This window comes from Balaenoptera physalus (assembly GCF_965194825.1).
Source record: "Balaenoptera physalus genome assembly, chromosome: 6".
NCBI lineage: Eukaryota > Metazoa > Chordata > Mammalia > Artiodactyla > Balaenopteridae > Balaenoptera > Balaenoptera physalus.
This window is the reverse complement of record NC_138885.1, coordinates 125,726,269-125,753,639: the sequence shown is the minus strand read 5'-3', so window position 1 is coordinate 125,753,639 and position 27,371 is coordinate 125,726,269. Positions and strand designations below refer to the sequence as shown.

At 35.7% G+C, this 27,371-nt stretch overlaps 1 protein-coding gene across 3 annotated transcripts in view; it reads right to left on the bottom strand.

Moving 5' to 3' along the window:
- The window catches only part of NYAP2 (neuronal tyrosine-phosphorylated phosphoinositide-3-kinase adaptor 2), a 269,911-nt gene extending 248,774 nt beyond the window's left edge, over positions 1-21,137 (bottom strand). For 2 of the 3 annotated variants that reach the window (XM_082464618.1, XM_082464620.1), the window contains exon 1: positions 1,149-21,137. In XM_082464618.1, the coding sequence (XP_082320744.1) occupies positions 1,149-1,405 (257 nt within the window). In that variant the 5' untranslated portion in view covers positions 1,406-21,137. The remainder of the gene's footprint in view (positions 1-1,148) is intronic. The other variant, XM_082464619.1, reaches the window with a different exon arrangement.
- Positions 21,138-27,371: the final 6,234 nt, after the last annotated feature.

Sequence of the window (27,371 nt, the reverse complement as noted above, 5' to 3'; positions counted from 1 at the left end):
TTACAAATCTTTGTATACCTGGTAATAGAATAGATTTCCATTTGAATAATCCAGAGAAAAAAGATTACACTCCTTCAACTAATCTTGTATAAAATTTCCAAATCTCTCACCCTCTTTCCCTCTCTCTTCCTTCCCACCCTCTCATACAGAGTTGTTTGCCATTAAATGATTGGAATAGTGCATCCTTACCTAGCTTCCTTATAAGAATCAATAGTTTACCTTAAAAGAATATGTTCTTTTCCTTCATATCATAATGTTCACAGAGAGTAAGCAAAAGGATTAATTCCAGATTAGATGAAAAATCTACCAACTATCAAAATAGCTTACTATTACCATTCGGTTATCCAGGCAATTGATGGATTAATTTCCTAAATTCTGTCTCTTCGCACTTAGTAAATGGACTCCATTGAAGAAATAGACTCCATCAAACACATATCTCTGCCTGTAACCCTGCAACACATACACTCAGAAAATATTGTAACATTTTTTGGAAAAATCAAAAGATGTGTATCCTTACTTTGGTCTCAGCACGCTAGGGAACTTAGCCTCCATTTGGAGGATGCAATCGGGGCTCATTTGCTTGTAGCAGGTAGGTTTTGCAGCATAAAAGTCATTTCATTTGAACAAACCTGGGGCACTTGGTACCAGACAAGAGATGTAATGGCCACAGAATTCTACACAGAGGGCACACACTGAGGATTCCACTTCAGAAACTCACATAATTCTAATTCTTGACAAGTCTTCTCATAATCTAGGAAGGTGGTGAACTCTCTTACAAGATAAGGATGATACAAAGACCATTATATATGGGGATTTTCATTAAATATTAAAGTGTGTGTTTCCTGAATCTTTTATCGAGAGATTGTTCAGTATGAACTTTTATTTAGAGGAACCTGAATTCTTTCCCTACCCTGTCTGCGTCTCCATACTCACGACACAAAAGTAAACAACTTTTGTTAACTAAGGCAAGTGTCCTGTCAGTAGGGTGCATTGTGTTTTCATCATAGTTGAGAAGACATTTTCACTTTGTCTCCTCAAGTCTAACTTTGACAAACCTCTTCTTGACCAGGTGACAGCATCACAGCCTCTGCAGAACTCACAGAGACCCTGAGGTGTGCAAAACTCAGACCACTTTCATTTATACTTACCGTTTTATTGCTTCTTCTTGTCTTCGGCGTTTTTCATTCTTTTCCTTCAAGTAGGCCAGGTTTGTTTCATTTCTCAAGCGATCATTTTCTCGAGCAATGTCTGATGCATTCTGAATAACCAATCCGTCGTAGGCCTTCATCCCCATATCCTCAATATACTGGAGAAATGTGTCCAGAGGGTCTTCCTCAGGATTAGAACTCATCATCCTGGAGGATTTCATGTGAAAAGGAACACTTCCTGTGGGATGAGAACACATTTTACCTTCATCAAAGATGTGGATAAAAGCAAGGTGCTGCTTATTCTCTTAACATCTTGTCAGCCCCAAACTCCAATGATTATGGCGGTATCTACTTGGAGAAAATGTCTCATTAGAAATTACAGTCAGAGTATTTAAAGTTAATATTAAATGAATGTTGCCTGGGTAGCAAACACTTCTTCAAAGCACCAAAAGTAGCAAATCAAAGGCTAAAGCTCTCGCGCTGAAAGGTGATGTGAGGGTGCAAATATCTGGGGGAAGAAAAATGTAAGTTTATGTAAACAGAGTCATGATTTTGCTTCTCAAAAATGTGTTCATATACTAATAAGATACAGTAGAACCAAGGTTCATTTTTTTCTGATTGCTACAAAGACTTTTCTGTTCAATTTCAAATAAAATGGTGTAATTATTTGGAATGAACTTTTTTAAAAAAATTAATTTACTTATTTAATTTGGCTGCATTGGGTCTTCGTCGCCATGCGTGGGCTTCTCATTGCAGTGGCTTTTCTTGTTGCGGAACACTGGCTCTAGGCACACAGGCTTCATAGTTGTGGCTCACAGGATCTAGAGCGCAGGCTCAGTAGTTGTGGCGCACGGGCTTAGTTGCTCCGCGGCACATGGGATCTTCCCAAACCAGGGCTCAAACCCGTGTCCCCTGCATTGGCAGGCGGATTCTTAACCACTGCACTACCAGGGAAGTCCTGGAATGAAATTTCTTATTGTGTGTTTTCTTTGCAATTTAAAATTAAGATTTATGAATCTGAATAATCCATGCAAAATATAGCAGTAATCAAGGAAATACACATTTCTAATATCATTTGTCTTACAAATAATCTCTTTTTGACCCTCCATTATTTTCCAAAATGGTGCTCTGTAATGGCTTCGAGCTGTAACTCAAATATCACAGATCACCAGGACCACGTTAATCCTTACCAGTCTGGTAATTCAAGCAGTGGCAATTACGATGATCTTTGCTACATGAGGTTTAAAAACCTGAGCCACAGAAAGGAATATTGAAAGCCAAAGTCAAATCAAAACAAAAACACAAACATAGGACTTTCAAAGCTCACCTATAAAATGCTGGAAATAATACACCCACCTCCTGCTGATGTGAAGATTATGAGAGGTGATGACTGTAGAGAACTTAGCATAAAGTTCAACGATAGTAAGCATATACATAATAAAGTTAGCTAATATTATTGGCAGGAATAATAATGTAAAATGTGTATATATGTATAGATGGATGGGTGGATAAATAACCAGCAGGCTATAAAAGTCAGCATGCCTTAAGTAGAGGAATCCAAAGAATCAGAAATAAATGAAGCTGGGGATAGAAAAATTGTGTTTTAATCAATCAAAAGTAGAACTGAAGTTTAACTAATTACGTACAGGGGTAAGTATTTTACCCATCTAGCTTAATAACCATTATTGTCCTCAATTGCATATTCACTGTGGTAAAGCAAAATCAATTAACAAGGAGAAAACACTGGCAATTTAAAAATTATAAATTACCTTTACATCTTTTACTTTCTTCAAAAGGCTCTGAAAGATATATATTTTTTAAATATCAGCCCAGCTTTTTAATGTAGAAGTCCTAGACCTTCATTTTTACCATTACAAATCATTTTCATTCTGATTTTTTTAATAAGAATAATCATGTTCCATAACCTGGATCGTAGCTATGGAAACTTCAGTTCTTATCAGAGTTTATTAGCATTTCAGCTGCCAGTCAATCCATATGTTACTTGAAGCCCAATCTGAATTTAAGGATTTATTCCTCAATCTGTAAGAAACTGTTGAAACTAGATAGATGAGTGGTTTGTTGACTCATGATTTTCTGTTATGTTGTTTTCTTATGTTTGGTTTGGTTTTAAGCCATAATGGGCTGGCAAATGAAATGGACTTTTAATTCTAACTATCTAAGGTAATAAATTGTATTTCATTATCAGCCTATCAAGATTAGATGCTGAAGTGGTGAACACACATAGGAATAAAAAATTGCTGCTACAAATGATTGTAATTTGGGGGGGAAATGCAACATGATTCTCAAACAGCTAAAGCATTAGTATTATTGGGAATTCACTTCTACCAAAGGCTACAGCACTAGGTGTGCTTAGGTAAAAAAAGATCTGCATAACCTTATGGAAATTAATTCTACCATAGTTAAGCAAGCCAAGTCAGTGTTACAAGGATTCTAGAGAGAATGCCTCAGGGTTGAAGATGATCACTTCCACACCGCCCTGGAGCAAAATTGTCTATTTCCCCACTGCCTGAGGCATTACCCAAAGATTTTTATTTCTTCCCTTAAGTTTTGCTCCCCATCCGGATGACACCAGTGATTCTTCACACAGTTTACATATTCCAAATATTAACAAGGTTAATTGTGTACCTCTGAAAATTGATTATCTTCCTAAGTGGTCTTTCAAAGTGCCTGAAGTTTAAATTATGTTTATTCTGATAAAATATTAAATCATAAATCATAAAATGTATATACCATGGAGAGTCATATTGTAAGATTTTTTAAGTTAAGATGAAAATTTGGGGGGTGAAAATCAACCATAAAATCTAGTAAAACTTCAGAGCAATGAAAACTGGATGTTGGTGAACATGCTTTTGTCATCCAATTCTAGAGGATAATTGTTTCTACAATCATTTATTTATGCAAGTATTTCTTGAGCACATATTATGCACTAGGCACTGATAAAGGCAGAACTGTGTCCCTCTAGATGTTCACACTGCAGTGAAAGAACACAATAAATAAAAAATCACAATACAATGTGACAAGGGCACAGGTTCATTTGGCAATGTTGGCATTCACTAGTTTGTCATGGTTATGTTCACCATTTTTGAGGATGAACAAAGAACACTTTTTAACAATTATATCTAGTCTTCAAAAATAAAAATAAAAAATAGACTTGAGCCCTACAAATGTTTAAGTATCATACTTTTTTGCTTCTTTGTCCACATGTAAAAGGTAGTTTGTAATGTAGGGGGAAAGTGAGGCAGTCTTGAAGGGCATACAGTTGGGGAGTTGATCATAATGGCCTAAAAATCCTAAACTAAAGCACCCCTAGATCTATGACTTTGTGCAAGTTAATCAACCTCTTTAAGCTTGAGTCCCCACATTTTTAAAATCATATTTACGCTATTGTGAGGATTCAGTTAGAAAATGTACATAATTGTTCAATAAATGTGACCATAGTTATTAGTCACTAACATTACTATTAGATGATTTTCACAATTCTTAACTGTGGTGAAGATTACGGTTTGTAATAACTCCTCGATAAGCATAGTTTTACTTTGAAACATAATAGAGTAGAATGTTTATTATTCAACTTCCTTAATCACAGGTATTCAAATAGAGCCCATGAAAATGGTTAACAGATTTTTTCACTAACCAAACGCATGTAAAACCACTTATCCATTCTGCCCCATTTTTCAAATCTAGAAAATAAGGGCTTTGGGGCATATGAACCAAGATGCGCACCCCATCTCTCAAGCACTTGGACTCCACCCTTCCAAGCCCAAGGATGTTTCTCAGGTAACTGGACTGTGAATGAACACATTCCTGGCCTCACTGAAGAAAAGTGAGTTTTGTATTAAGTGCCTATATCATTACAACTTCTACCATTCCCATGCAGTGAGAACCCACAGACAAGTATGATCTTATATCTGCCCTTCAGAAATTTATATTTATGGCTAAGACAGATATTGAATCAGATACAGTCCTTATTACTAAATATTTGGCTGCATTTTGATTATTGGATATTAAATCAAGATCATTTCTAGCCCTTGAATGACAATCTTGTATGCAAGCATTTTATAAAAGCTTCTTTTCAGCACCTAATTCCAAAGTTGGCATCATAAAAGAACATAGTTAAGAAACAAATGGGCAGCTTCCTTCAGGTAGCATCTTTAGATAAATTGCAATTAATTAATTAATTAATGAGTGTACCATAGTAGATCACAAATTATTGCATAGGATATTTGTAACAGAGCGGGTGAGATTGAAGGGAACTTTTGCATTTCTCCAGGCATCCCCTTTATTTGAACTATGTGTCTGCAGCCATTTTTGCTGAAAACAAAGTAGACATTTTAGCCCCCCCTAGAGCATTGGCTGAAAGCTGGCATCCATTGTCTTCACCCACAAAGCAGATTTATTTTCTTTGGAATGCAAGGCGTTGATTCCAATAACAGAAGATTTTTGTGTATGTGTTCTTTTTCTTGGAAGTTATGGTCAACATTTAAAATTTGTGCCAGGGACTCTCCTGGGAAAGCATCTAAGATAGTGGAGATCAGAATTCCCATACAAACCACAGATAGCTTCAAGTCTTCACTTTACGCCTTTCCTGTATTGCTGTATTCTGCATTTATAAGAGACTGCTTTTGTTTAATTTTTGGACTACTGTATTTAGAATCATTCCATTCTAATAAAAGCTACAGATGTTGGTTTAAATACAACTGGGTGGTTAATTGCTCAGCTTTATTTTATTTTATTCTTTCACTTTTGTTATTTATTTCCTATTGACCACACCCTTTATAAAGATTACTTTGTATAGTATTGTGAGACTTCTCAAAATCTGAAATTTCACTCTACTCAGCTAAAATGCACCAAGTTAAGCTGGTAGGATTCAGGTCGTATTTAAGACATTAAGCATTTTATCTTTTAATTGAGTTAATCATTTCCTTATTTTCTTTTGTGTAAAATCATCACTCTACCTTACCAATGCTGAGCCTAGAACTGAAAATAACTACATCTCTTTACAATTATTTCCACTGAAATAAAACTATCCATTACATATATATGCAGAGCAGAAAATATACATAAGGCTATCCAAATGGAATCCCTAGACACATAAAAAATTGCCCTTTTTGCTCTCTCTGTGGCCACTGCTTGCATCCAAGGAACTCAAGAAGCTGAGACACTACATAACTTTGAGTGTTAAAGCCAAAAAAAAATTGAGGTACATTCTTGAGATATAAGTATATGCAGAAACTTTAAGATCATACACTTACATGGGTTATTCCCTTTGTAAATTAAGAAGTAAATTTTGTATGGTCTCAATTTACCAGAGGATATTTAATGTGGTACTAACTGACTGGTGTCAGGATTGGGTTCCCCCATAGTCTAGAGGGCTTTTGATTAATTATAGGCTGTTTTTTTTTTTTTTTAAAGTACAAAAAGAGTCAGATGAATATCAAGCATGCCATCTTCTCATATATGTTAAAGAATTTGTCTTTTCTTATAAGTCAGAAGAGATTCCTCCTTTAGTGTAATTTCATGCATTGTGACATCAACCACTCTGGCTCCATAAGGAATGGCTCCAGTGGACGTGCACACTGACTTCTCAGGCAGAATCTTCCTGTGGGCCATTTATCACCATTTACCCAAAGCTGAGTTCTAATATAACAGCATCACCTTAGTGAATTAGTCCACTGGCCCTCATGAGTGCTGGTTCTTTTTTCTCTTCTTAAAGTGTTTACTCAGAATTTCTGAAATGGAGCTGTTCTCCATCTAAAACTTTGGTTTTCCAAGATATAAAGTTGTGAAAACTCTACTAATTCAGGTATTTTCCACATACACTGAGAGGCAGAGGAAGAAAAAGCATATGTTTGGGAGAGAACCACTCCCCAATTCTTAAAGTTCTGTAAGAAGCTTCTTAAATTTTGGGTCACAGTTAACCCCATATGATAATGTTGTAGCTAGAATAAGATAGAGTTTATTTTGTACCATTATTGTAACGCTATTTGTGTTGACCAGGAAAAAACAAAATACATATGAGGGAATAAATTTCATGGTGGAAAGCTGAGACATTTTGCTTTCATTTCACATTTATGTTTTTCACTTTATTTGCATGTGGGAAAGTTTTCTAGTGCCCACCCCTTATTTGTTTCTTAGGTTTTCAAACCACAGCTGTCTTAACACTGTGAAGAAGTTATTTGAATTTGAGTTATTAAAATTTGATTTTCCCTCCCACTCCAATCATTGCATCTTCTCTGAGATAGAGAATCCTATTTTGCCCAGTAGTATCTATTCATCCAAATAAAAGTTTCCCAAGGCAATTTTGACTATATATTTTGTTCAGCAAGAGAAAAGGATCTTTTACATTTTTCGCATGTACTCAAATCAATTTGAAAAAATAAGTACTTAAATAATCAGGCTTCATATACATATGTAAAATATGTATGCAAATTAATACCTAAAATTTGCTGACTTCATGCAGGACCAAATCAACAGACTAGATTGCCTGGCTTCACTCCATAACCCATGCAAACCGTGTCAAAATTGTTTTTCTGATCAAATCTTATAATGTGTCAAAAATAAGTCCTCTAATTTCACTTTGATTATGCTTAAAATCCTACCCTCAACCCCACAAATGATCATGCTTATTTTTTCATTCCACTGTCATTAAAATACAGTTGTTCTGCCCAAAATGGGAAATGTTAGAGTTAAAACCAAGAGAGCTTGTTGAAGTGACTACAAAGATACTGATTGCTTTTTTTCTCAGAAAGCAGATTACTTTGTAGTGAGTTTTTCTCCACTATCTCCCTTCCCAAAATGGTTAACATGGGCATAGATCATGTTAATGTAGAGCACCATAAATCAGATATTTCCCCCAAACTTCTAGGTTGTCATGGTGCTATTTGCCCATGGTCTAAAAAGACTGCATATTTCACTAATATTAGGGACTCACACAAAATGTCAATAGCTGAGGTACTTTTCTGAGCCTTTGGCCAAATGTTTCCAGATACGTACAAGGCAGTATTTGCAAAGTACATATAGTCAGTATAATAATTGCTGACTGGAGCTACAATAGAAACCATCTAATTGAATTGGGAGGTGATGACTTATTTATCTTTTTAAACAAGAGCCAACCTTCCTGTCTCTAGGATTTTTACACTTCTCTCTCTAAACTTTACAGATGTTCCAAGTCCTTCGGCTTCTCTGCAGTTCCTTGTGAAGTTGTAGTATTTTTTCCTCAGGTCTGTTGTCACTGATTTTCTAAACTGTCAATGTCCTTCACAGAGTCCCTTCCTTTGCTGAGTTGGCAAACATATGTTGTTCTTTCCACAGGGGAAAAAAATAATTTGGCATTTGTGGCTCACATTTTCTCATATTAATTTGTTTACCACTTGACTATATAGAAAATAAGTTGAAGCATTGTCTAAAGTGTGAAGAATTAGGAGAGAAGTCAGTTTCCACTTATGTTCTACAGTCATTAATCCACAATACTTGGTTATAAATTCTTGCATGTTAAAATGACCAAAACTATATCGTGGAAGCTCTTCCATTGGGTTTTCTTATTTTTGGACTATATTTAGAAAAATATTCCAGTTCTATGATACTAAAACAACTTTAAAATTTCCTAATGATAATGAACAATATTATAATAGTAATAGTTCTCCCAGATAGGGAATACCTACATTTCTTGTATTTAACATTTGCCAGTAGTTGGAAAAATTAGAGTGGAGACACCCCAACAAAATAAGTGTGTGTCCCAAGTAAAACAAGTCCACCTAAAGTTCTATAGAAAATATTTATTGTGATGAGAATACTGAAATTTCTGATATTGAGTGGTATTAAAACATATAATTCTCAAAGAGGTTTATGTCTAATCAGTTAGGAAGAAGCAGTTTCAGCTTTGGTGTATGTCTGATAGTTTGGATTTTTATTTTTTAGTACTGTGCCTTTTCTTTTCTTTCTTTCTTTCTTTTTTCTTTCTTTCTTTCTCTCTTTCTTTCTTTCTTTCTTTCTTTCTTTCTTTCTTTCTTTCTTTCTTTCTTTCTTTCTTTTAGAACACGAAACTGAGCTGACACAAATGTGTTAAGAGACTGTTGTAAAATATTTATGGTATGGAATAGCAGATAAATAGCTCTAGCATGCACCACGTGAATGCTAATTAATACCCTGGAAAATATTTTCAATGCTTTTAATAATTCAACATAGCTTATTTTACCAATGAAAATCTAGTTTAACCATTTCTGTGGTAATATAACTAAGTGGGTAAGAGGGTACAAAATAGCCTGAGGCTCATTAAAGCCCTGGTTGCCTTCGCTGTGGCTTTCTTTCTGCTCCACCTAATAAGACATGCAAACTTCAGCATTAAGTATCCCCAGCTAAAATCCATTCCATTTCATAACCAGATTGCTTGATCTATTTAGTGCTGGATTCAATTAGCATGCTTAGAGAATCTGAAAAAGGAGATACATACCAAAATTTAAGTCCCCAGGGACAGCTAAGTGCACTATTCAGAAGGTGACTTGTGTCTGTCAGAGCCCTCTCTCGCGGCTGATCTCAGGGCAGTTCTGTAGGAGTAATCCAGCACCATAAGAAATAGACTTGTAGTTCAGCTCAGTTTTTCTTCAATTAAAGTGCATTGTACCTGGATGGGAAAAGTGTCCACTCCCAGATTCTTCATCACTAGAGATCAGAGCATTCTTGATGTTCTTCCTATCAGATAAAATGGCCTTTAAAGTTTGCTAGGAAGATGCGGTGGCAGAAGACAGGTGCTTGCTTCCTTAAATCGACATTCAGAGAAAAGAAGGCATAGCTAATGGGTGGGGATGAACACACAGCCCCTCTCCTTCTAGGTCCAGCAGGGAAGAAATTGAATAATTTTACCCACTTTGCTACACAGATAATTACAAGACTCGAAGCAATCACCCAGGCTGGCTAAGGTGCCTCATTGATTATATTCTGTGAAGACAAAAATAAATGAAAACAAAAAATCAGAAACATCCTTTCTACATGTCTCTTTTCAGCCAAAAAGATGCTCTTTCTCATTGCCACTTACATACAGAAGGTTTGGAGCAGCCTAGCTTGTGGCATCGTCCCTCCCCCGTGACAACCAGCTCTCTCTCTCTCATACTCTCTCCCCTCCCTCCCTGCCCCTGACTCCCTCCCTTCCTGCTTCTCTCTCTCCTCTCCAGCTGCCTTAGTCTGTTGATGCTGCTGCTGATTAATCAGGGATTCTGAAACAAAGAACCTACCTTCTGAAATAAGCAGTAATCTTTCTTCTCTGTTTCTGCAATCCGTCTGCATTGAAAGGCAAAGCTGCCAGCGTTCTAGCACCTTGGATAGTTCCCACTCACTAGGCCCATTGGAAAAGGGAGGAGAAGCAACTGAAGAAATGACAAGAAACCCGAAAGCAGCATCGTTCTACTTCAGATTTCGGCTCCCTGGGGCCTCCCATCCTCATTAAAGGCCTCACATCTAGGCAACAGAACCTCTCTCTTTTATCTCTCTGAGCTGAAGTCTGATTAGTAAATAATAAAATGAGAAGAGGATAAAGAAACCCCTTCATTTATAGCCACTACAACACTAATTCAGCCTTTATGGAGAAGAGGAATACAAATCCATCAAAAATAAATGTTCTTACTACCGAGGATGTTTAAGTCATAAGCTTTTCACCCCTGGCATGGCTAATGAAAATGAGCAACAACTTAAACGGAACATTCAGATCTCAGTTTGATACCCTTATTGGATATCAATTTTGCTTCCACCCTCCCTGCACAGCCGAGCCAGGCACACAATTACTGCTGACGCTCTTCGGGCTGCTGCCTGGGGAAAGAGGGGAGGAGCCTTTTAACCTCATCAAAACAGCTTCATGCCACCTGCTCCCATGGCATGAGAAAAAAGCTAGCCCAGTTAGAAGGAACATGCACAGCACACGCCTATGTGGAATTAAGGTTTCACTTGGAGTGCACGTTATTTTTGTGTGTGTGTATGTGTTTTTATTTTTTAATTTTTATTTTATTCTATTATTTTTTTCTTAACATCTTTATTGGAGTATAATTGCTTTACAATGGTGTGTTAGTTTCTGCTGTATAACAAAGTGAATCAGCTATACATATACATACATCCCCCTATCTCCTCCCTCTTGCACGTTATTTTTTTTAACAAAAATAAAATGTGAATTAACCATTGCATGTGTGTCACTAACTCCTATAGAATCACTGCTGAAATTATTTAAAGTCATCTTATTTCCTACATATACTAAGAACTCCCCTCATACATGTCTTAATATTCTACTGAATATATACATACCATGTTATATACATATATACACATCATGTTATATAATACAACCTATATACATAGTTTTGTGGGTATATATATATACACAAACTTATATGGGTGCATATGCACAGACACAGATACACACACATATACATCAAGTCCTAAGTTTTTATCTAACCTGCTTTTCCTCAGAGTAAAAACTGTAACAAAGTAGATTAATGTAGATTACACATTTTAATGTGTAAGTTCATATATTACAGTAAAAGTAACAATAGGCAAAATGTTTCTGCTTCATTGGGGCTAAAATATCAATTTTAAGGGGAGAAATGAGCCTATTATTCAATAGTGACCTGTAGATTTTTTCCCATCACATTCTTTTCCAATAACTCTTATTGTAAATTACCTTCACTCAAAATTTGATTTTCCCAAGGGTTATCCTAAACATCTAAATTCATAACTAATTTCTTAGAAAAAATGTGTTCTGAATGTAATTTTTCACATATCAACAGACCATGAAAAAATAATAAACTTAAGTTCATCTTCCTGATTTTTAAGTGCCATTTGGGACTGTAGTATTATTTTACATTTTTTTTTAAACTTGTAAGTATCTGTGGGAAAATGAAATAGACACATTACATTACTATAAAACTTCCGGTTTTCACATGTCCTAGAGTGCATTCCTAAAGTGAATCACAGAAGTCATTTATTTCTTGCTCTTTGTGCATCTACTTTTTGTTTGGAAAAGGACATCTGTTTAATGCACTCTGGAAAATTAGACAGATGAAAAGAAGGAAGGGAAATATAATTGGGAAAGAGAAGAAGCCACCTCTCTCTCTTTATCTCTCTTCCCCTCCCACCGCTATCTTATGAACATTCTAAAATCTTCACACATTGTAGAAAAGTGCCTCAAGTGATGCTTACCAACTAGTAACAACCACCATGTTGTGATCAAGAGGTTTAGTAGTGTATCACTAGTAATAGTCAAGTGTCCTTACAGAAGTTGTCTTTCAGCACAGGACTAAAAGCAGAAAAGATTCTCTGTAAAGAAATTATATGACAGACATTTGGGGAAGTGGAAATATTTTATCATGACTGCTAATTTTATCAGATAAGGGGAGGCTAAATTTTTCAGCTATAAAAAGTTTGAATAGACACTGGTGTAAAGTCCATTTCTACATATGAGAAAATTAATCCCCAGGTAGGTACACTGACCTGCTTCAGGCCTCACACTCATGGGCTCATTGGGACTAGGATCTAAGGTCACTGAGCTGATTGTGGATCTTTGGCCAGTAAAGTGGTTCTCAGTCACCTTGATTTCATGCAGCAGGATAATTTAAAATAAAGTAAGGAGACACTGACATATGGTTGCTAACTACAAAAAGAACCAACATTTTTTACCACAAAAATTTCAAAAGCTAAAGGGATTTTTTTTATCCCCCCAGAATAGGGAGAACATATTTATAATAATGTGTGGTCCATTAAATTTAATATTTTCAGCTTTAGGAAACTTTGTGATTATTGTTGTATCCCTCCCTTCTTCCTTCCTTCCTTCCTTTTTTCCTCTTCTTTTCACAGTACAGAGCTTGAGAAACAACACATTGTATCAACCCCATCTTCCCAATCCCATTCTTTCCTTACTCCAGGCCACAGAGTCTATTGATCAGGCAATTTCTTCTCTGGAGACATATTAGTGTATCAACTTTTACGGCACATTTGAGAGTTGGTGCCTAGAAGGTCTCAAGAACTACTTTGTTAAGTCTCACTGAATGAAACAGAAAAGGGTCTATACTTTCAAATAATCATAGAACCAAATGTAAAATTCATTTCTACTTGTTTCAGTAATATCCAAAGAAAAATGCATTGGACAAAATTAAAGTTGAAAATTCTTATATTAAGAATAAAAGTATAGAGGCAATTAAGCTCAAATTATAGGTTATATGTTGGTTTATTTCTTGAACATCTTCATAAACTACATATATAGTTCCGATGTCAATAGGAAACCGGTCATTGAAATGCCTCGTGACTTATTTCTTTTAAAGTTCTTAATTCAGGGAAGTTTGTCTCTTTCTATTATAATATACTGACTAACAGAGTTAATGCTATTGGGGTTAAATAGGTCCCTTCTGTGAACTCAGATAGACCAGGAGAGTCAGAGTCCTGAAAACACTTCTTAGTCTGTAAATCAGCCAGATGGTGGGGAGTGCTTTTTGTATAAAAGTGATGCAAATGAGAAAAGTGAGAATTGAAACTGAGTGATCTAGCTACCTAAATTTTAAGGGGTTTATTTAAATCTATCAAGAGGTACTCTCTGAAGTCATGTCATAATTTATAATAAAGCCTTTCTAGTTTTTTCCATGATCTGTAATTTTTCTATTATTCTTTCCACATTTAGCTTAAGGAGATGACACCTCTGTTATAATGAAATTATTCCACTAGGGAAAAAGCTAATCTCCTTACCATCCAATCAGGATTTCTAAGCATTCTGGTAATAGCCTGAAATGAAAGTCTTGGTAGAATGAGAACCATATGTTCCTCATGATTTTTGCCTACGCAAAAATATAGATTTCAACAGAAGATGTAGAAAACATGGGGCAGTGGGTAACAATATGGTGCTCCAAGATCCAGAATGCTGAGTAACTGGGGGGAAAAAAAAAAAGATTTATTGTCTAATAACATACACAAAAACTACATTTGTACTGTGAAGGGATTGTCAATAAATGGGAATTCCCATGGCAGGAAACTTAGGAATTGATCCAGACATCCCTCTTTTGTTTTGTCCAGCAGATATTTTCCAGTGAAGATTTCAGAAGATTTTACATTTATAAAAAATGTATTTATCTCTGTACTCAAATATTATTTTTTAAATTGCTAAAAATGAATCTACATATTCTAACAAAAAAGACACTCCCACTCCAACCAACCATCTCCTTTCTTTGTATGAATTTTTACTCAAGATTCAAAGATCAGGTCTATCATACCCTGGTAGTCTGTCCTGACTTATCACAGTCAAAACCTGATGCTCGTTCTCTATGTTATGAAATTCTCCATCAATATATACCCCACCAATAAAAAGTAAAGCTATAAGATTTTTTCATACTCTGCCAAACATACCTATTTCATTCTCTAAGTGTGCTAGCTGAGATTACTGAAAGAGTGGGATCCTTCTTTTCTATTTCCAGGACCCCAGGACATTGATTGCACCTGGACAGCAGCAGGGATTTATTGAATGCATGCATGGCTCCAGATCTTAACTGATGGCATGGCCTGTACAAGTAGAAAATTCAAAAGTACCTATGTACTGAACATAAAATTCTCTTTTAAAAAATTCTATATCAAAATTACAAAACAAAATTAACCACTCTACAACTCAAATATTTGAGGAGGGAAAAAAATCTTTCCAAAGAGACTCCATATTTTTCTACCTGAAAAATCAAAAATAACCAGTTTGAAACTGACTAGAAAAAATGAGATAAGATGACCTTCATAAGAAGGTCAACTGAATATACAAACATAAGGGTTATATTTAGAGAAAACAAAAATTTTCTGAGAGACTCTCTTAGTCAACTTAGGCTGCTATAACGAAATACCATAGACTGGCTGGTTTAAACAACAGACATTTACATTTCACTCTTCCAGAAGCTGAGAAGTCCAAGGTCAAGGTGCTAGTAGATTCAGTTTATAGTGAGAGCCCTTTCTCTGGCTTGAAGACAAGTCACCCTCTTTCTGTGCTCTCACAGGGCAGACAGAGTGAGAACTAGGGTCCGTCTTCCTCTTCTTATAAGGACACTAATGTCATCATGGGGGCCCCACCCTCATGACCTCATCTAAACCTAATAACCTCCCAAAGGCCCACTTCCAAATCCCATCACTTTGGGGATTAGAGTCTCAACATGAATTCTGGGGTGCCGCAAACATTCAGTCCATAACAGAGACATAGAAGACATGCGAAAAAAGAGATATTCCTTCTGGAATAGAAAGAATCAATTTTGTAAATAATTACTTCTTACTAAATTGACTTCAAAGTGAATGTAATATCAATTTAAATGAAATATGATGTTTAGTGGAATTTGAAAAGCCAATAGATCCTTTGATAGACTAAATATTAAAACATTCTGCAAAGCTAAATTCATTTTATTGTAGTATTTGACAGGAATTGACTGTGAATCAATAGAAGAGATTAGAAAGTCCAGGAAAAGCATACATGCGTATTTAGCATGTGATAAATATGGCATTGCATATCAATAAGTAATACAATTAAGTAAACAGAGAAATGCATACATATGCACGTAAAAACGTTTTACAATTGTTTGCAAAATAAATCTAAACTTTTGCTAATGTAAGTGTGGTCCAAGAACCTGCAGTGTCAGCATCCTCTGGGGCTTGTTAAATATGGGAAACTCAGGTTTCTTCCTAGACCATCTGAGTCAGAAGCTGCATTTTAACACATGCCTAGGTGATTGGTGTGCAAATTAACGTTGCAAAGCAATGTCCAATAAAAATTTCTAGGATGCACTGTCAAAAATGATAGCCATGAGCTACACATGGCTATTGAGCACTTGTGTGGCTAGTGAAACTGAGGAAATAAATTTTAAATTTTATTTTAATTAATTTAAATTTAAAATTTACTTGTGGGTAGTGGCTACCATATTAGATAATGCAGCTCTAGAACTTCCTTTGAAATATTTGCATATGAAAACATTAATTTACTGAAAGTTTAATATGATCTTGGGGTGGAGATGACCAATCTAAAGATAACATCAAAGCTAGAAACTATTAAGTGACAACCAGAGAATTGAATACATAAAAATATAAGATATTTAAATGGGAAAAGATTATAAATAAAGTTGTCATTTAAGTGAAAAATGGGGAAATTATTTGCAACACATGTGAGAGCTAAGCAGATACACATTCCTCTTATATTAGTAAAAACAAAAAAAAGAAAAATTTACATATAAGCAAGACATAAACACCACAGTACTAAACAAGAACAAAAGATAGGAATGGGTCATTCAGAAAATAAGAATTTGAAATGACAAATAAATGTGGAAAAGGATGTTAACCTCAGTAATAACAAAATCCAAATTAAAATAACAAATAGGTCTAATTTTTTATATAACTTCCCATGCTGGTAAACATGTGGAGAAATGGACAGTTATGTGAATGTATACAACCAAATGAAGGTAAAACTGATAGTTTTAATTTTTTTTTTTAATGAGCACAGTCTTTGAAATAATAATTCTACTTTAATGACCTGATAAGTGTACAAAACTATGTTTCAGTCACTTATAGTGTGTAATAGCAGATATTTGAAAACGTTTTACATATTCCACAGTAAGAGATTGAAAAATAAATTATGATGGAAGTATTAAAACTATGATATAGATCTATATTCACTTACGTGAATGTGGGTACAGTAAGGAGGGCAAGAGCATTAGCTCTTTAAAGGAATCGTTGGGCTGGAGTACTATTCACCCCTATATCCTAACAGCCTGACAACGGTCAAGCTATGAAACTTCTCCCTGCCTCAGTTTATTGATCTAAAAAATGACAATCGTATTAGTGCAAAGTCATAAATTTATTATGAAGATTAAATTAATCATCTAAGTAAAAGTCTATGTAAAAAGCTGTGTCTAGCATATAACGTGTACCAATGAATGCTAGCTGCTTTTAGTAATAGATGTAATCATAGCAGTAGTAAGCAGTACTTGGAAAGATAACCAACACCATGCCTAGCACCTATGAGTTCATGTTTTCAAATCCAGTGGCCATTTCCCTACCTTTATCATCTTAGTTGAAGGACTATTTTATCTTATCTTCCATATCTCTGTATTCTTCTGTTTTCCCTCTTATTTCAATGACTTCATCTTCTTTGCTGGCTCTCTGCCTGAGTTCTAAATGTTGGAATGCCCCAGACCACAGCCCCAGCCCTCTGTCTCATTTTGTTCATACCTTCTTCCCGTTCTCCAATCACAAAAAGAAAACCAACTCAGTCACTCATTATCACAGCAACAAAGTGGCTTTCTCTGCAAATACTTAGCACCATGCTATACTATATTGTTTATGCACACATGTACACACACGCACACATACATGCATATTTTTACCCCTGTTTTAATGTTATCAGTTTATCCTTACTAGAACACAAGCCTCGCGAGAACAGGTACCTTCAGGCGCTAGCTCATCTGTGCATCCCAGCAAAGAGAGCAGCGGCTTGTGTACAGGAGGTGTTGAACTAAAATTTATTGAATAACTATATTACACAGGAAATAACATAATATACTATGATATATGCATACATATAATAAGACTGACACGTAAACATAATATTCATAACAACAGCAGTAACAGCAAACACATATATAATATTTATTATGTTCTCTACTTAATTCCTTCATTCAATCGTCACACCAATCTTATAAGGTAGGTACTCTAATTCTCCTCACTTTACAAATTAGAATATTGAGGCAGAGTTTAAGTGATTTGTCTAAGGTTACACAGTTATTATATGCAGAGGGAAATCCCTAGTGCAGAAAAAAAAATAGCATAATTGTGTTTATATCTGAGTGGCGGTATTTTTTTTCTTCTTAAAAAATAGGTGTACGTGTCACTTAGTTTTCTCAAATAAGCACATACAATTTTTATTATAATTTTATGTGGTAATTTGGGGGAAAAATATAAAATTCTGTCTTCACAAAATTCCCCCTGAAAGAGGAGCCTTTGAAATCCATGGGTTTCCATTTATTTTTAAAATGAGAAGTCTGTGTCCAGAGGATCTGTGAAATGGAAATGTTGCCAGTGTATCACCAAGTTGGCAATATCTGCAAAAAAAAAAAAAAGAGATAAAAATTCAAAAGCATGTATGAGTAATGTATTGACCAGAGAAGATTTGGGGACAAGTTGTAAAGAAAAAGGGGATTGAAGGTGGCAACACAACCTATCTAATGAAAATATTTAAAGGACGATTTAGGAGATTGTGTCTTTCAGTTGGTTGTCTGTGACTACCTTAATACTGAGCCAAGTCTTTCCCACTTTCTCAGGTTCTGCCACATAAAATGCTACAGCCTGTCTGAATGGGGGTTATTGTAGTCTTATTTAAACTCACACAGAGTTAATAAGTATTTTAAAATACCCATCAGTAATTAGAGAGAACAGTGGAAGAAACAAACGCAAGCTGCAGCGTACAATGTATTTTTCTCCAAGTCTACTTCCTTACTTCATTTAGCTAATCCAAATAACGTTATCTGAGGGAAGTTTAAGGCAGATGAATGTTAAGGCTACAGGAAATTTATTACTAAAGGCATGAGGTACTAACACTCGCTCAAACATAGTAACAAAAAAAATAATAAATTCAAGATTATTATTTCTAAACATCCGATCTTTATCTAACTCTAGGTTGATTACGAATTAAATTTAAGGTGCTCGTGGATCAAGTTTCTACTTAATTGAGCTGTAGTTCTCTCTAGGGGTGGCTGGCCATTATTCTGAGGTCAAATTTAAATACAAAATAGGACCTTGGCGATCACCCAGTCTAACCCCTTCATGAGACAGATTAGTAAATTGAAGAGAGAATGGTAAACAGCTTGCCTCAGAATACAGAGCTGCTGCTTTGGGTTTCCAGGACTAGGTAGTTCTCTTTCTAGTCTGCAACGTTTCATTTTCATTCATAGATGTTTTTTAGCTCTTTTCCCCAAAAGTTAGGAAGAATAAAGTAGCATATTTCAAATATAATCTAGGAGTTAAAAAGCCTTTGTGGAAAGGTGAAGTAGACAACGAACTATCCATTAAGGTCTGAGATGTATTAGTCAGGCCTTGGGTAAAATTGTGAGGTGTTTGCCTGAGGATCCCAGGAATCCCTGTCAACTTTCCCCACCCTAATGTCAATCTACTCCCTCAGCCAACTGCCTAATGCCTTCTACCTGACTCTTAGGATCTACGCTCAACATACACACTACTATATATAAAATAGATAACTGATAACGACCTACTGTATAGCACAGGGAATTCTACTCGATGCTCTGTAATGGCCTATATGAGAAAAGAATCTAAAAAAGAGTGGATATATGTATATGTATAACTGATTCACTTTGCTGTACACCTGAAACTCACACAACATTGTAAATCAACTATACCCCAATAAAAATTTTTTTTAAATCAGCTATTAGTTCCAGTTTGCACTCATGTTTCCCTCCATTGGAAAAGCTCTTTCCCCAGATATCTGTGTGCCCCTCCCCCTTAATACTCCCACCAGCCTCTCTCCTGAATATCCTCAGTAATTATCACACTACTCCATTGGCTCTGGAGCTAGATTCCCCTGGGTTTACAGCTCAGCTTTAGTCTTAGTTAGCTGTGTGACCTTGAACAATTATTTAATTTGGCTGTGGTTCAACTTTCTCATTGGAAAAATTGTAATAGGACCTACCTCGTAGGGTTGTGATAATTAAACGAGTTACTATTTGCAAAACACAAAACATTAACTCTTATTACTGTATTTTCTTCTTTTTTCATGTATTTTTGTTATATGTTACTATCTGATAGTATATTTACTTATTTCTTCATTTATTTAGTGTCTTTACTGTTGTAATAAAATTCTAGGAGAGCAGGAAACCTGGGTTTCTTTTTTACTTTCTACCCCAAGTGTTCAGAAAGTTTCTTGGCAAAGAGAAGGCCCTTAATAAATATTTGTTAAGTAACCTAGTTATTCCCGTTTTGGGGTACTTAAGTATGTTCTCAGGCCCCTTCAGTCTCAGCCTTAGTTCTAACCACTGAATCAAGCTCTGTTTTGATTGGAGCTCTTTCACGCCTCAGTAAAGAGGGTGGTGAAGGGTACTGTAGGTCTATGTAAACAGGTGGCCCCAATTCTGTATCTACATGACTCATCTGTGAACACTGAGAAGTGTCCCTTGTCCAGATGATTTTTCCAACTGAGCCACAGCAGCTTCTGAAATTCTGTTCTTTTCTTCACTTAAACTCTGCCTTTACCAGAGGGTTACCAAAGACCCATTTGAGAAATTCGTGTTCACACACAGGTGAATTCTAACTTTTGGGGTATCAACTAGGTTAATATTCTTTCTCATTGTAAATAGGCCTCTGACAAAAAAAGTAAAATTGTATTTATATTCCTCTAATTATTTTGGCCAATGCTTATATAAGGAAGTACCCAGACAGTAATACTGACAAAACCAGAGAGATGAAACATGGAGGCAACTCAGCTCGTCAGTACGTAGCTACTAAAACTTCATATTTTTATGAATTTCTTCAAATTTTAATTTTTTTCTCATTTCTTGTGTCTGAGGAAACGAATGTGGCATAGGATTTCGTATAATGAAAGGATATACAGAAAACCATGCTTTAGGAAAAAAGTCAAGAAAAAAGTCAAGAATTAAAGTAAATCAACTAATTTACAAGTTTAAGTCACATTTAATCTAAAGTTTAAGAGATTAGCAATAATATCTGAAGGAAGTACAGACAATCAGGCTAACCACACACAAACACCAGATTTAAGAAAATGGGAAGAGCTGATTTTGGAAATGAAAACTTTTGATGACATACATACCTAACGGCTCCCTAGCCCAGGGGCTACCTTCAACAGGTACCCAATAAATAGTACTTATTGAAAAATGACTACAGAATGGGGGCAATGGACTATTTCTAACTTCTTTGTCTTCTTGTTGTTGTTATTATTATTATTACTACTATTAAGTATTATTACTACTATTAACCTTATCAAGAGGTTTTGGGACAGGGAGGGAAAAGTAGGTAAAAGCAAATGAGGAAAGCATCATGTTCCATTTATTTTATAGTTTAGATTAGAGGCTGGATAGTCTAGAGACCTCTATTAAATTTCTACTTATATGCTGACATTTGGATGAGTTATTTCAATAAGTTGTGCTTTATTTTCTGATAATAAAATGAGATCTAAATTACCTTGTTTACACAAACAAAATACAACCATATCAAAATTACAGGAATATTATTGTAAGAAAACTATATTAAATTAAACCACATAACATAAAATAGACCCATAAATTAAAATTTTTCCAATGGTTTTATTTTATAAATGAAGAATATGAGGCCAGAAAATTTTGTGATTTGTGCAAATGCCATCAATGATAAGTTTGTGGTCAGAATCTAATGTTCTGGTATAGCCGTTATGGAAAAGAGCATGGAGTTTCTTCAAAAATTAAAAGTAGAACTATCACACAATTCGGCAATCCCACTTCTGGGTATTTAACTAAAGAAAATGAAATCAGTATCTAGAAGAGATATCTGCACTTTCATGTTCATTGAAGCATTATTCACAATAACCAGGATATGAAAACCACTTAAGTGTTCGAGGGATGAATGGATAAAGAAAATGTGATTTTAAAAAAAAAAGGAAAGCTTGCTATTTGCAACAACATGGATGAACCTAGAGGACATTACGCTAAGTAAAGTAAGCCAGACACAGAAAGATAAATACTGTATGACCTCACTTACATGGGGAATCTAAAAAAATCAAACTCATAGAAGCAGAAGGTAGAATGGTGGTGGTGACCAGGGACTGAGGGGAGGGGGAAATGGGGAGATGTTTGTCAAAGGGTACAAACTTCCAGTTATGAGATGAATACATTCTAGAGATCTAATGTACAGCATGGCCACTGATAGTTAATAATACTGTACCGTATCCTTGAAATTTTTTGAGATTCGATCTTAAGTGTTCTTCCCACAAAAATAAAAATGTCACTGTGTGAGGTGATAGATGTGTTAATTAACTTTACTGAGGTAATCATTTCACACTGTATATGTATATTAAATCATTACATTGTATGCCTTAAAAAGTCACACTGTACAACCTAAACACACATTTTTTATTTGTCAATCGTACGTCGATAAAGCTGGAAAAAAATTTTTAAATATTTCATAAAAAGAATCTAATCATCTGACTCCCAGTTTGGTGCTCTTTTCTGCAGAGAGAAGACCTAGATGGACAGAAGCTGGAGTAAATGTGACCAAACTTCTAGTTCTTCACCTAGGAAATAATACTTTGTGCTCTGGTGTGTTTCAAGGTTCATTCACCTGGGAAATCATGTAGTGAACAGCTCACTGCAAAGCGTATGTAACTTGTATAAGTGGAAATAAATTTTGTGAAATTCTTACTCCTTGAATTCCTGCTTATTGACATAGCATCATGAATTTTTAAATTCCTTCTGCCCTATTAAAGACAATAGTCAGAAGAAAAACAAAAGTCATGAGTATCAAAATACACCTTGAAAAGATCCAATTTTAGTAAATTCTTAAATGCAATGTGTAAATATTACCTATATACTCACACATATAGATATATCTCCATATATACGTATGTATATATGTGTATGTATAATATTTACATATCATATATATATAAAGTTCTTAAATAAAGTCAATGCATCACCATAATTTTAAATTCTACCTGTTTGAAAGTTAATGCAAAATTATACTACCTACATACATGACACAAATTTGTTTTCAGTAGATGCTCTAAATTTCACTTTTTTAAACAGAATTAGAATAGGGAAAATAGTCTAGTATGGTTGGGTCATTAGCAGAAAGGTAATAAAAGTCCAGTGTAATTACAAGTGATTTTTAGTAAGACATTTATTTTGGAAACTCTATCTCATTTAAAGTATTCGGAGCATTGTCTATAATGATTAATTTTTTTATCCACATTAAGAGAAAACACATAGACAAAAGGATGCTATAGAGAGTAAAACCCAACCCAAGGCACTGAATGCAAACAGCCTACTTTAATCTTAGTGAAATGTTAAATGATCTTTAGCAATTTTTTAAAGAAATAGATGTGGAATCATCTAAAATCATCTTTAAAAGTTATTTAAAGCTACTTGGATTATCTTGAGTTTGTCTATTTTCCAACCATTTACATTAGTAGTGTGTTTTAATGAATATATTACACTGTAAGAAATGCTGTGTCTTAAACCCATTATAAATTATGGTATTCACTTTAAACTCAGGTCCTAAAACTGAAATTGGTAACAAATAATAGTATGCAGCCAATACTTTACACAACCTAAACAAGTACTTACTTGATTGAGAGATGTTGTATATATACATGCAAAATATTATATATATATATACAAAATATTTTTGTATATGTAAAAATTGTATATCTCCTGAACTCATATGTCTTTTTCTATGAGTAAACTTAGATGCAATCAATGCAGTCATTTGGTTCTCAATCTTTAGTTGATTCTCCTCCCATGTTTTCACCTCAAGTCACTTTGGAGGACATATTTTTTCACACTGTTAAACATGTAGTGCTTTGGGGTGATAATGGGGCAATTCCCTGAGAATATACTTACAAGGTCAGCTATTTTTGTTAGAGTCTATCCTGATTTAGGAACTGGAATTTTTGCTTGTGACAAAAAACAGACCTAAATTAACCTGGAAAAAAAAAAAAAAGAGGAGAGTTACTGGGAAAATACTATGGTTTAGTCCGTCACTACAGAGGGTGGGAACAGTCAATGGTGAGAGAGCTAGGGGTGGATTAGCATCAGAGACGGCTAGATGTAGGGATCAAATGTCAAAAGCAGAGGCTTAATCTCTCTGTCTTTGTCTCCTTTCTGCTGCATCTTGGCTTGAGTTTCTTCTGCTATAGACTACATTTGTCTACATAGCAGGATACATGGCTGCCAACAGCTCCCAAGACTCATAGCTCACGGTCTTTGTCACCAAAGGGAATTAACCATTTTTGAAATACCTGGGGAGGAAGCAGGAGAAACAGAGGATATATCCGTTTCCTTTAAGGGCATGACCTGAAAGATGCATCAGTCACTTCTGCTCACATCCCACAAGTCAGAATTTAGATTCATGGCCAAACTTAGCTAGAAGGAAGAAAGGAAAACGTGTTTTAACCAGGGCAGCCACGTGTCCACAAATATTTTAAGGAATCTATGAAAGGAAGAAGAATTATATGAGTATTAGAGGACAACTCACAATGAACAGTTATGGCAATGAAGACACGATAAGAATAATTTGAGCATTGTTAGATCAATGTAACTGGAGTAGAATCGGAGATGAACCAAAAATATGGTTTCCTTAAAAAGACAGGAGATCTTTGAAGACATCGTAAAAAAATCATCCTGCTATTGCAAATACGGCTTTTACTTTTAAATTATTTTTCATAACACATTTAGTTAGCTAATTAAAATTAAGGCCAAGCTGGTTTAGTTTTGGTTTCTTCCACTGGCTTATGGTAGTTTGGTTTAAAAGGTTAACTCGTGTGTGTGTCAGGGAACACTACAACTTGTTTCTTTTCAAAGAGAACATTGTTTCTTTGATAATAACACCTGAATTTCTGAAAGCTTCTTATTAAGGGATTAAAAATAATGTGCTGAATCCTGCTGGGTAAGTAACTACTCACTGGGTGAAAAGTAGGACATTAGAAACACAGAGTGATTTTCTCCAACAAATGGTAAATGGCACTCCAGTGAGGCCACACTGACTGTTTCTGCTAAGTACTTATTTCTGACCTGGGAGCTGAGTCACTCAGTAGAGTCTGACCCCATGCGCTTTTCAATTGCTCCCCCTTGTTCCCTACAAAAAGCAGAGACAATCAAACCTCTTTCAGAGACTCAAACCAGAGACACCTCCAAAATTCCTGTTAGCCTACGAGCATCCCTGATGTCTTGCCCCAAATCTCTAACGGAGATGTTTCTGTTATGTCCACCTAAATGTCTTTCGCAGTTTAAATCTGAGGTGTAATCCTGTGTATCACCTCCTGCCAAAATAAGCTATTGTATATCTTAACTGGGAGAGGATGGCTACCACATAGCCAAATTGGAAGCATGGGTGTTTTTAGTACTTGGAGGAAGGACTTACATAAAAAGCACCTCTATTCACCCTATTGGGATCCTCTTATGTAAAAGGCCTGGCACAAGTGTAAGGTATTATTATGACTATAAAAGCTCCTCACTCTGTAATCATAGAAAAGGCAGTACTATGGAGAAATACCATGCAGTTGCATGGCAACTGCATCCTGGTGGAGTTAGTTACCACGCAGATGAGTTATTATGAGCGCTTCAAAGCAGCCCAACCAAGACAGCACCCACAAGCAGGGAAACACCCACCTGTTGCCTAAGGACGTTTTCGCCTCCATCCTGGTAAATGAATGGGATTCAAGATGAAGACGTGGTTTTGGCTTCCCTGGGCAGAGCCTGAATATCAGTGAAGGGCGTTTTGTTTGACAAATTTCTAGCACGTTTTTCCATCGTGAGAGAATGAAAAAGCACACATGTCATAAAGTGTCAGCAACAATGGGAAATCCACAGCTGCAGCTTTGCCAAATCCAGATGATTACAGAAATGTGAATAGACTTTACTAACCTCTAAAATGGGTGTAATATCTCAAGGTCTTCTCCTGTTAAAAAAAAAAATTGCAGATACTTTTCTTTGGGCAAATGTGATGTTTCGCCTGCCAGCATCCCTTCTCTTTTTGCAGTCGATAAAATTGGATCTTCTTCTGAGAAACTACTCTTTTCCACTCTGGTACATGTGGTTGGGATGGGGCCGAATCCACCCTACTCCCGGGATGGGCAGGTGATCAAGAAATATCCAATGGGCATATTTTATTTCCCTGAGGTTAGCTCAGGGTTGGGTATATGCCAAAACCAGGACAGTGAGACCTATTCTGGGGCTTCTTTCGAAACTTCTGGGCTGTCTTAGTCTGCTGGAGGTGCACTCAGTGTGGTTGGTGGCAACCTTGCCTCCTGTGGCCATAACTTTCTCAGAGTGAAGCCAGCACAAAGGAATGCAGAGCCAGGAGCCACAGGACACAGACTGCCAACCGCATCATTTGATTACTTGGGTCCAGTTGGAACAAATATTCTATCCCCAAACTTTGTCAAAACACAATTTGTGTGTGTGTTTTCAATTTAAACTAGTTCAAATTAGGTTTCCGCCACTTGCAACAAGGAGATTCCTTTCCCATGTTCAGCATGAGTCCATTGGGCTTCGGAATTTACATTCGCTCTCTGCCGCTAATGAGCTGTGTGACCTGCAGCAAGTTACATACCTCTTCTGAGCTCTAGTTTCTTTACTTTTAAAATGAGCTAATGATGGTACCTTAATTCATAGTTTTGTTAGTGTTAAATGAGGCAGTGTGCATGAAGAACTTATCCAAGTGCCTAGAATAAAAAATGAGCTCAATAAATGGTGTGTATTATTTGTTAAAAATAATTGTCTGAAATGAGTGGAGTATTCAGGTATGCAGAGAACATGACTCTTTCTGGGACAGCTCAGTCACTCATAGTCTACTCTCCTGGGCCACTAGTTGAGTTTCACTTAACCCGGGAAACACTAGTTGGCCTTTAATAGGTTCAGAAAATACCTCTCATACTGACTTCCCTGGAATCCTGGAAGAGGGCAATGTAGGCCATTACAACTCAAGGGACCTGTGTAGATTTCCATCTCTGTTCTATGATTCGGGTAATCCTCCCCCTATCTTTTTGCCACAAAGCACACATCTCTCTTTTCTTCTCTTTGAGAAAACTGGCATGATAAGCTTGGGCCTTCAAAGCCATGCAGGGAAGTCCTCTGCACAAAAGCATTTTGCTATGCCATGCTGCTTCCCTGGAGTAATAAAACACCAGGTACTGGGATACATTCTTGGAAGAGCAAATGAGATAAAAGGAAAAAATACAGAAGGTACAAAACACAAATTAATGTCTCCATATTTTGTCCCTACAAAGAAGCTAATATTCATTGAGTTGTTGCAATAGCCACCAGCTGACTAGAGGTTCCCACACTTTCTCAGTTCACTGAGCCCTTAATAGCTTTTTCATGGTACCTGTAGACCAAAAGAAATACCTAACACTTCCATTTATTACATCTAAATTACTATTTATATTGTAAAAACTTAGTAGTAATTTGAAAAAATGACACACATATATTGAGCAAAAAATAATATTTTTAT